Genomic DNA, 11,018 nt, shown 5'->3' on the forward strand with positions numbered 1-11,018 from the left:
ATTTTTTTATCTTTGAAGAAAGGGCCTCGATTTGGGCTTGTAAAGAAGTGCTTTCATCGACCTTATGGGCGCCCGGGGCGATAGACTTATTTCCCCGGGGGGTGTGCCATTGAAAATTGGTTTGAGCAATTTCCTCAATTTGATTATATATTTCGTGTGGGCGTCGATTACCTAAAAGTCCCCCGGAGCTAGAATCAAGTGTCTGCCTAGTGTGTGGCAACAATCCATTATAGAAAGTGGATACTTGTTGCCATATTGCAAGGCCGTGATGGGGACACTTGCGTAATAGCTCCTTGAACCTTTCCCAAGTTTCATATAAGGATTCCCCGTCCTCTTGTGAATATGTATTAATTTCAGTCATTAACTTAGCAGTTTTAGCGAGAGGGAAATACTTATATAGAAATTTTTGGGCTAGTTCATCCCAGGTGTTTACCGATCCAGCTGGGAGGGCGTTTAGCCAAGCTTTCGCTCGGTCTTTTAGTGAGAAGGGAAACATACGGAGGCGGATGGCGTCGTTTGATGCTCCATTGATCCGAAAGGTATCACATATTTCAAAGAAATTAGTTATATGTAGATGGGGATCCTCGTCCGCAAGCCCATGGAAGGTTGCGGAGTTTTGGAGCATTTGTATCAAATGTGGCCGGAGTTCGAAGTTATTAGCTTCGACATTCGGAGCATTGATAGCGGCGCCTAGATTACCTACGGTGGGTCGTAGGTAATCCATAAGGGTACGTTGGTCCGCCATTGGAGGTGGGTCACCCGAAACCTTCTCTTGGTTTTTGGCTTTTAACCTTTTTTTGAGAAAGCGTTCGGGTTCTTCTAGTGGTTCTTTTATGTCTTTATTGGAACTGGAGCTCATACACTACGTGAGGTTGGCGTCGGGTTCCAAGTCCTGCAATAAAAACAGAAAAGAATGTTGGTCAGAAGGTTCACCACGGCCCCGTGTTTAGTGAACACGGCCCGTGGTCGGAGTTTCAGTGATTGTTTTCCAGATCCCAGTTACTGGAAGTTGGACACGGCCCCGTGGTCAGCCTTCTGTAACTTGGAAAACAAAAACTGCCAGTAACGATGCTGGGCACGGCCCGTGTCCGACCAGACACGGCCCGTGCTGAGCCCTGCAGAAGCTGAAAAACAAAGAAAAATCCTAAAAATTAAAAAGAAAAATAAAAATATGATTAGGCCGTTGATTCCTAACTTTCTTAAAATCCTTGTGTCCCCGGCAGCGGCGCCAAAAACTTGATGTGCGTGAAGTGTGTTATATTTTTGATGTATATTTAAGCCCCTTTTACACTTTTAGCCAAGTTTTAAATTTATAAAACACGATATTTACTAACACTAAACACACATATGGGCAAGTGCACCCATCGTGGACGTAATATAGTGTTGGTAAGATACCGAGGTCGTCCAAGGACACAAGAGCTTTTAATACCGGTTTATCCTCAACGTCTAATCAAATCAAAAAGTAAGAAAAATGTTTTTAACTAAGAAAATAAAAACTAACTAAATGCTGAAAAATAAAATAAAATAAAAACAGATAGACAAGATGAATCACTTGGATCCGACACGTGTATTAGTATAACCTTTGATTATTTTCGCACTTTTGCACTTGTTTAAGAGATTATCTTAGTTATTGTAGTAGGCCCCTCTTTTGAAGGCGACGTTACCCTCAACCCAGTAGTTTGAGTCAGCAAGGATACAATCCTAAAGGGTCGGATTATTGAAAGATAATGAATTAAGTTATTAATGCAAATTGTGGTAGGCCCCGCTTTCGGCGGTGACGTTACCCTCGGCTAAGTAGTCTGAGTCAGCAGGGATACAGTCCTAAATAGCCGGGTTATAGTATTAATAGTAGTTAACTTATGAGGGGGTCAAAGAGTTTGGATCCCCGCCATCCAATACCTATGGGCATTGAAGGAGATCCTACTAAATTTGACCCAGGTCCCAAGCAGGACCTCTAAACGCTGAACAAGGGCAAGACCCTTACCAAACCGTTCCCTTAACCCCCGACCAGGTAGCCAACATACCTCCATATAGACCGTGGAGATATGAATGGTGAAAATCTTTTATTTTATATAGACAGTAAAATAATGCCAAGACACCACGGACAAACGATAAGGAAAGATCACCTTCAACATAAGCAACTAGTTATTAAAGTCATTAATACAAAACCAAATAAAAAGTGCAAAAGATTAAAAAGAAAAAGTATTATACTAAACACTTGTCTTCACCAAGTGATGTAAGAGACTTAGGCAAACATGGCCTTGATTGTCAAGAACTCTTACGATCAATCTTGGATCCCGAGACGACTCACACACTCTACGATGGACAATGGATGATGGTGGTGGATGATGGTGTTATGGTGGTGGTGGGTGGTGGATGAAGTGTGAGAGAGGTGGTGTGCCAAGGGATGAGATGGAATGAAACCAAGCACTCCTATTTATAGGCTGAACAGAAGGCTGGGCACGGCCCCGTGTCCGCTGGACACGCCCCCGTGCCCGTCTGACACTCTCTCTCCTCATTAATTGTAATTCGCAATTACAATTAATGCGCCTGCTGTACTTTCACCACGCCCCCGTGCCCGCTGGACACGGCCCCGTGGTGGGCAATGGAAGCTTCTATAAGTTTGTCTTTTATGCTGCTTCTTGGGCACGGCCCCGTGCTGGCTGAGCACGGGGCGTGTTCAGACTTCTGCTTTCTCTTCTTTGCCTTGGAGGATGCCGTTGAGGGTCCGGGCAGTCTACTTTTATTCCTTTTCTTGTATTTATGCTAGAATTAGTTGTCTTTTTGCTTCTTTTGTGAATTTGAGCTCATTTCATCCTGAAAATACAAAAGGAAGACAAAAACACTTTTTTTTCCAACATTAGTACTTAAAAAGGGTTAGTTTTATGCCTTAATTGATGTGATTTATATGTTGTATTTTACACACATCAAATACCCCCACACTTGAACTTTTGCTTGTCCTCAAGCAAAACTCTTTAAATGTGGCTTACACTCCCAAATGGAATAGGTAGAAGAGAAAGTTTTTGGCTTGTCATAGAGTGTCGGGAATCCAAGATCTTTGTAAGTTTTATTTTTATTTATTTACAATCCTATTCATTATGATTTATTTAGAACGTTTCACAAGATAAATTACTTATTCGGGCATAGCATGCCTTATTAAAATTCCATTTATATACAAGTTCGCATACCTCACGGGAGATCATTCAACACTCGGCCGAAGGTGTAATTTTTTTGTGAATCACTCGAGAGCGGCATGGAACTTACGCCTTCCATAGGCTTGCCAAGCAATCAATCCTCCTCCTTGTGAATCACTCGAGAGCGGCATGTAAGTCTGTGTTTCGGTTTCTTTTACACACTACTCATAGCACGATCTCAAAATAATTTACATCGAGTCAACCAATTAAAACAAAACACTACCACACTTTTGCTAAAAAAACTAAAACGATAGAAAGACATAATTTTAAACTTGGTGAAAATTGTAATCTTTTAGGACAAGTGAGTGTGTGCCACGTAGCCGCCTGACACGACTAAATTACACCGAGTCAACTATTAAAACAAAACACTACCATAGTTTTGCAAAAATAAAAAAATAAAACAAAACATTACCAAAGTTTTGTCAAATAAAAAACTAAAACGATGACATGACTATGATTTTACACTAGGAGCAAAATCGTAATTTGACAGGAAAAAAAAACAAAAACGATGACAAAACTGTAAATTTGGACTAATTTCAAAATCGTAGTTTGACAGAGAGGAAGAAAAATCCCCTTCATGAGATAAGTACTATACTAGTTTTATGCCCGCCCGCGTTGCAGGGCGGTAAGCGAATACTTCTCAGTTTGATAACATGCATGAATGTGTTTCGGTTACTTGTACATTGACGTGAGCGAGGGTGTGTATATGTTTAATAGATTTTTAAGTACTTTTTACACGTTTATCAAGCTTTAAATTTATAAAACACGATAATACACTATCACTCTCTACAACATGCTTAGGGCAAGTGCACCCATCGCTGGCATAGTTTAGTGATGGTAAGATACCGAGGTCGTCCAAGGATACAAGAGCTTTTAATACCGGATTATCGTCAACGTCTAATCTAACCAAAATTTGAGAAAATATTTTTAGTAAGTAAAATAAAGAAAGAAAATAAAGTAATAAAACAAACAAATAGACAAGATAGAATCACTTGGTTCTGACTCATCTTTTATGTATCCTTTGATGATTTCCGCACTTTGGGTTTTTTAAGAGATTATCTTGGTTACTGTCCCTCTTTTGGAGGCAACGCTACCCTCGGCCATATTGGTCCGAGTCAGCAGGGATACAGTCCCGTAAGGCCGGAATATTGAAAGATAATTAAGTTATTAATGCAAAATGTGGCATGTCCCTGTTTTGGAAGCAACGCTAACCTTGGCCACACTTGTCTGAGTCAGCAAGGATACAGTCCCAGAAGGCCGTTTTAAAGTTTTAATAGTAGTTTGTTTAAAAGGGATTCAAGCCCTTCTTACTTCCCCAGATTTGATGCTATGTGCCTCAAAGGAAGTCCTAATAAGTTTGAATCAAGTACTCGCGGGATCTATACACTAAACGAGGCAAGAACTTTACCCAAACCACCCTTCTAACCCCTTCCAGGCAGTTAACGCGCTTTATGTAGACCGTAAAGACACGAATGAGTGAATCGATAAAACATGAAGAGATGATAGAATAAAGTTCATTTTCAATATAAAAAACTAATTATTAAAGTCATTAATACAAACTCAATTAAAAAGCTAACCAAAGTTTGGAAATCAAAAGTAATACACAACAGATTTTGTCTTCACCAAGTGATGTAAGAGATGAGCCAAGCATGGTCATAGTTTGAGAAAGGTTCTTACGATTGATCTTGGATACCAAGACTACTACGCACTTTAAACTCTAACGGTTGTGGTGGATGATGGTGGTACTGTGGTGGTAGAGAAGTGGTTTACCAAGGGATGGATTGCAATTGAAACAAACACCCCTATTTATAGTTGGAAACAGACAGTTTACACATCCCCATGCCTGGTGAGCACGGCCTTATTTCCCCTTCTTCTCTGTCTTCATTTAATGAGTTGTGTCAGTCAGGATGCTTGCACGGCCCCGTGTGTCAATGGCACGGCCCCGTGTCTATTGTACTTGTTGTACTATCCAAGATTTGCATATCTAAACGTTGAATAGGGCCCGTGTCCATTGGACACGGCCCCGTGTCTCTTGTTTGCTTCTGTTTGTCTTTTTCTTTCTGGAATCTTGAGTGGGGCACGACGTCGTGCTTATCTTCTGATTTGTTGTTTTTGGTCTTAGGGTGAAGCTTGGAGGGTCGGTATGATGTATCAACTTTCCTTCTCTTGTATTTATGTTGGTTTTTGTCGTTAATTTGTTCCTATTGTACATTTAAGCTTTTTTAATTCTGAAAATAAAAAATATACAAAGAAACACACTTTTTCCAACATTATTACTAAAAATGGTTGATTTTATACCTTATTTGATATAATTTGTATGTTGTATTTGGTGCATATCATACATTATCTCAATAAAAATTACATCCATAAATAAAAACACGCGTGTCAAGGAATTTTTGTTTGAATAAAATTTAGGAATTATAAAGTAATTCTATTAAAGTCCAGGAGTAGTAGCAGTTGTCCACTAATAGCAAACGGTTACTATTCCCCCGGGTTAGTTCGTTATGGTAGAAAGGGAAAAAACTAAAAGATGAAATACTAAAATGAATAAAAGTAGAAGGACTAAACATGCACACTACAAAAATTAGAGCAGATGGACTACAAACGCATATAAACAAAGTTAACCAATAAAATGAAAGTTTTTTTTATAAAAACAAAGGTACCAAACACGTATATTAACGAAGTTGAAGGTTTAAAAGGAAAATAAAAAACGATGATCAATTAATAAAAGAATAAAAGTAGAGAGACTTAAAAGGAAAATAAAAAACGATGATCAATTAATAAAAGAATAAAGTAGAGAGACTAAACATGTACATTACCAAAGTTAAAGTAGAAAGAGTAAACACGTATATAAACAAATTTAACCGGTAAAAAGGAAACTTTTTAAAAACACAAAGGCTAAACACGTATATTAACGAAGTTAAAGGTTTAAAAATTAAATATAAAAAGAAACGATTAATGAGGGTGTGTCAGACAGCTGCCTGTTACTATTCTACCTCATGGTTTTTGTTGTTGTTTATAATATAATATAATATAATATAATATAGTATAATATAATATAATATAATAAATTAGTCAACCTTAAATCTGCTTTTATTTATTTATTTTGAGGAAAAGTAAAAAGGATCTGGATTTTTCTAATGTTTTTCCTTTAAACGTTTGACTTTAAATATTTTTTTTCAACTAAAATGTAAATATTAAAATATAACTAGTAATAAGACCCATGTGTGTTGCGGCGCGGGTACATCGCAAATGTCGAACGGATTAGTTCAAGCGTTATGTGATGTATTAATCATATAATAATGTGCGTTTCGATGTATCTGACTGAACTCAATGTAACCTAAAAATGTGTTGCAATTGGATTAAAATGTAAAGCAAATCCAGTTTATACTGTACAATCATAACGTATTATATGCGACTCGACTAACTTGAATTTATACCATCAAGTCAAAACATATTATATGTGACCCGATTCATATGTAGGAAACATACAAAATAAAGGCCGAAAAGCGTATACCAAATTTACGTCAAAATGTAAAAAAGCAAAGTTTAAAAGTTGAGGGGTCGGTATAAAGCATATGAGCCAAAAACGTAAATTACCAAAGTATAGGTAAAAAATGCAAGTTACAAAAGTAGAGAGTAAAAAAAAGGAAAATTCTATATGCAAAAAATATGAATTACAAAACTATAAGCTAAAAGTGAAAATTTTGAAAGTCAAAGAGTGGTGTTTCACCGACTTTGTACTTTAAGTAATATAGAAATTAGTAAAAAGCTAGGGACTAAAAATGCCAATTGTTAAAGTAGAAGAATAGTAAAGTTAGATAAGGGACTAAAATTGATTACTCCAAAAGTGGAGGGGTCGTAGCAAAGTTGAGGGGCTTCAAATGAAATATTGTAAAAGTTTAGAGGGTAGCAAAGCTGAAGGGCTTGAAATGCAAAATTGTAGAAGTTTAGGGGGGTAAGGCAAAGCCCGTCGGGGACTAAAATTGATTACTCCAAAGTGAAGGAGCCGTAGCAAAGCTGATAGGTTTGAAATAAAGTATTATAAAAGTTTAGAGGGTAGCAAAGCTGAAGGGCATGAAACGTAAAATTGTAAAAGTTTAAGGGGTTTAAGGCAAAGCCGGTGGGTCACTCCACCGACTTTATCTTTTAAATATAGTAGAATAGAATAGAATAACTCACCTATTGCATATTTTTTTTTCAGTTTTCTCGGAAGTTATCACAGAACTTAAAATTATACTTTGAAGGTTTTCTTGTCTTCTTGGCTGGCCAAAAAAAATATGATATAGTGTTAAAGTGCATTTGGTAATTTCAACCCATAATTAGTAAGAATGTGTCGATTTATGTCAAATCCTATTGAGAATGTGTCAAGTTTCACATTGTGCAACCTCATGTAATAAACGGATTTTGATATAACATTTTTTTATGTCATTTTATCTTAAACAAATTGCGTCAAGGTTCACATTGTGCAACCTCATGTAATAAACGGATTTTGATATAACATTTTTTATGTCATTTTATCTTAAATAAATTGTAGATTGTCTCTTGACCTAGTTGTATCATATGTTTATCTTAATCCAACTGGATGATTTCTAGTCCAACAAGGTGTCAATAGATTGATTTTAGAGGAAACTAGTGAGATTACCCGCGCTTAGCAGCGGGTTTTGATCGATATCAGGTCAGTTCGATATGGTACCGGCACTCGAAATAGCAACCGAAAGAGGCAAGCACAAGAGGATGTACACATTTATTGATAAAGCAAAAAAAAATGAATATCGGTACCGATATCGATGTTGCTCGGCCGATACCGGTTCTTTCATCATGGTAAAGTTACTATACCGGACTCGCAGTAGCTTATGGTACCAAAAAGTTATTTATTACAAATACAATTCCATCTTTAACAAACTTTATACCGCTATGTCGAGAAAACCATAAAAATGAATACGCTACCGGTACCGATACGGATGTTGTTCAAACGATATTGGTCAAATTCCTTTCGGTAAATTAAGTATATTTGACTCGTTCGAATAAAGTTATAAATGAAAAACAAAATTTACTCAAAGGTATAATAATAAAAAAGAAATGAAACTAATTTTAGTAGTAATACAATTAAAAAACTAATAGTTAAAAAAACTAATAAAAAGATATTTGTAAAAGTAGAAATACATTTAAATAACAATCTGCTGTTTAACTACTTTGAAAATATTAGATATAGTAACAGTAATGTAAGCGTTCACTATTCAAAAACAATCTAAATGAAAGAAATTAATAATTGATATACTTTAATTATAAAAGTATCATATGACAAATTCAACATTCGTCGTGGATAGGAGAAAACTAGATAGGTGACTAACGCCTCAAGTATCATCAACACATTTTGGGGCATTGGTTTCCGGACTTTACAAGTAAGAATATAATCATTATACATTGAGTAAAAACTATTTTTGAAACTTAAAAATAAATTGGTAAATGGCCTAGTAACAAAGCACAAGAAGTGACCAATAGATCACCATTCTCCAACAATGTAAACCGAAGAAAAGTAATATTATACATGGATGTAAAACTTTTCGGTGCACCCAAAAACCGTTTAATGAGGTTTTGGAGTTGTTATGAAATCATTTTGTTCACAATTTCAACAACTTTCCACCATAGTTTTACATGAAGTCCAATCTGCACCATCTTGAGACCCGATTTGTTCCTCTAGCATCCACTCTAGCTCACTAGGTCTACAAGGTATCATAAGTGCCCCTTCATGGTCAAAACCATACTCTTCGGCGGCTCGCTCCAAGAGTCTTAGAAATGACGGATGACGGAGGTATGTGATAGGAATAACAAATCTCCTTTTGACATAATCATCGGATGCTATCACAGCAAAGTGACCTTCTTTCACGTCTTTAGGGACCATTTCTTGGCTCGAATACGACTCTCGTCTTTTCTTGGCTAAGAAAAGACCCTTTTGCAATCTCTCCAGGACTAACCTAAGCCTCAAAATACCATTGTTTTTCTTACCATTACCACTATTTCTCACCTTTGTCATTTTAACTTTCAAACTTTTTAATCAGATGCCTCACACTTGATTTGCAATGCCCTTCGGCTGAGTTATCCTTATATACACCGCAAATAAAGGACACAAGAAGCTTATGAGCATTTGCATGTGCATGAGAATTAAATTCTTGTGCATAAAGGGACCCAACTTATAAGGTAGAGTCACCTCTATGCCTGCTGTATTGAACAAACATCATCACATTCTATACGGATGTACATGTATGTACGCATATGTGTATGGATATGTATGAATGTATTTGTTTGTTCACACACACATACACACACACACACACACACACACACATATATATATATATATATATATATATATATATATATATATATATATATATATAGTGGAGGGTTCAAATGAGAAGAATTTTTTTTTGTAAGACCATGTGTAGTGGTAAGTTTGTATAATATCCCTACCATGGGGCATTATCCGACACGTGGCATCCTACTCAGCATTGGGGCATTATAGCAAAAGTGGTGTAGTGGGGCATTATGCCAATAACCCCCATTCAATCATTTGAAAAAATAAAAAATAAAAAAAAATAAATAAAGCAAACAGGCTAGTCAAACAATGGAGACATCCCATTGGCCACATGCCCCTTCAAGTCAAACATGTCAGAGTTCTTGAGCGTTTTATATAAAACGCCGTTCACCATTTTTTTCAAAAATTTTTAAATATAACGCCCCATGTAATGGTGCGTTGGGCGTTTTCGGGCGTTTTTTTGAATTTAAAAAAAAAACGCTCCACTACACATTGTCTAAGAAGAAAAAAGAAGAAGTTTCAACCAATAAAAATGCTTCATTTTAGTTCATTTAATATTTGTATTTAATTTTAATATAAAGGTATATTGGTAAACTTACTAAATCATTAATGTGTATTCTTCCTATTTAATAACTAGCTAAATTAAATTTGTAACTCCTTTTCAAAATATATACTTTTTTTCAAATTAAAAAACAACTTAATTTAAAGTGTAGAATAAATTACTAGTTGTGTAGGATAAATCACGATTTGTGGTAGGATATATTTCGAGGTGTGTAGGATAAATTTCGACTGTGTAGGATAAAATTCTATAATGTGTAGGGTATATGTAAAAAAATTTTGATATGTGTAGGTTTTGTAGATTATATGTAGGTTAATTAATAATTAGTTGACTAATTAACTAAAGAGAGAAAAATTAATGATATGAGTTATAAATGAAATAACATTTTACTAATTTGTCCTTTCTTCTTTTTCTTCTCACATTAAATTTCTTCTCAAATGAACCTTCTCCTATATATATATATATGTGTGTGTGTGTGTGTGTGTGTGTGTGAATTCGAAAGTGTACACAGTAATATCATGTGTGTATCAAGGGTAAACGAGTTAAGTCACTAGTGAGTTAACTTGACGTTATTCGTTAAATTCTATGTACAAGCCGAGTTTAAACAAATTCAAGCTCATGTTAAACTTAATTGGAGCTCGTTTAGTAACGAGCTCATATCCAAGTCTTACACATCAAACTTGATTAATTAATATAAGAAAACCCAATGATTCTAGCTTTTATTATATATAAATATATTAATAAATTATATTATAAACTTTTTGTGATACATCAATATATACAAAATAAATAGTATTAGATATCTAATAATAATAAAATTTTTATATATACAGTAGTTATACATACATACTTCAAAGTTAAAACTATAAATTAATATTTAGAAATAACTACACATAAAAACAAATAATAGTAAAATAAAAAATAAGCCTAAACTCAAATTTATAAC

The 11,018-nt window shown here is 35.4% G+C and overlaps 1 protein-coding gene and 1 non-coding gene across 2 annotated transcripts; one reads left to right on the forward strand and one right to left on the reverse strand.

Moving 5' to 3' along the window:
• Positions 1–260: 260 nt before the first annotated feature.
• Positions 261–367, forward strand: LOC118482919. The gene has a single exon (XR_004869220.1). It is a non-coding gene; the product is annotated as a small nucleolar RNA R71 (small nucleolar RNA).
• Positions 368–8,519: 8,152 nt separating this feature from the next.
• LOC110938622 (auxin-responsive protein SAUR50) lies at positions 8,520–9,271 on the reverse strand. Its single transcript, XM_022180827.2, has one exon. It carries the CDS (start codon positions 9,229–9,231, stop codon positions 8,827–8,829), a length of 405 nt encoding a protein of 134 aa, XP_022036519.1. The 5' UTR covers positions 9,232–9,271; the 3' UTR covers positions 8,520–8,826.
• Between the last annotated feature and the right edge of the window lie 1,747 nt (positions 9,272–11,018).

The sequence above is a fragment of the Helianthus annuus genome, chromosome 1 (genome assembly GCF_002127325.2).
Source record: "Helianthus annuus cultivar XRQ/B chromosome 1, HanXRQr2.0-SUNRISE, whole genome shotgun sequence".
Classification (NCBI taxonomy): Eukaryota; Viridiplantae; Streptophyta; class Magnoliopsida; order Asterales; family Asteraceae; genus Helianthus; species Helianthus annuus.

Excerpts from the sequence above, each read along its gene's own strand:
- LOC110938622 (XM_022180827.2), bottom strand. The coding sequence starts at position 9,231 with ATGACAAAGGTGAGAAATAGTGGTAATGGTAAGAAAAACAATGGTATT.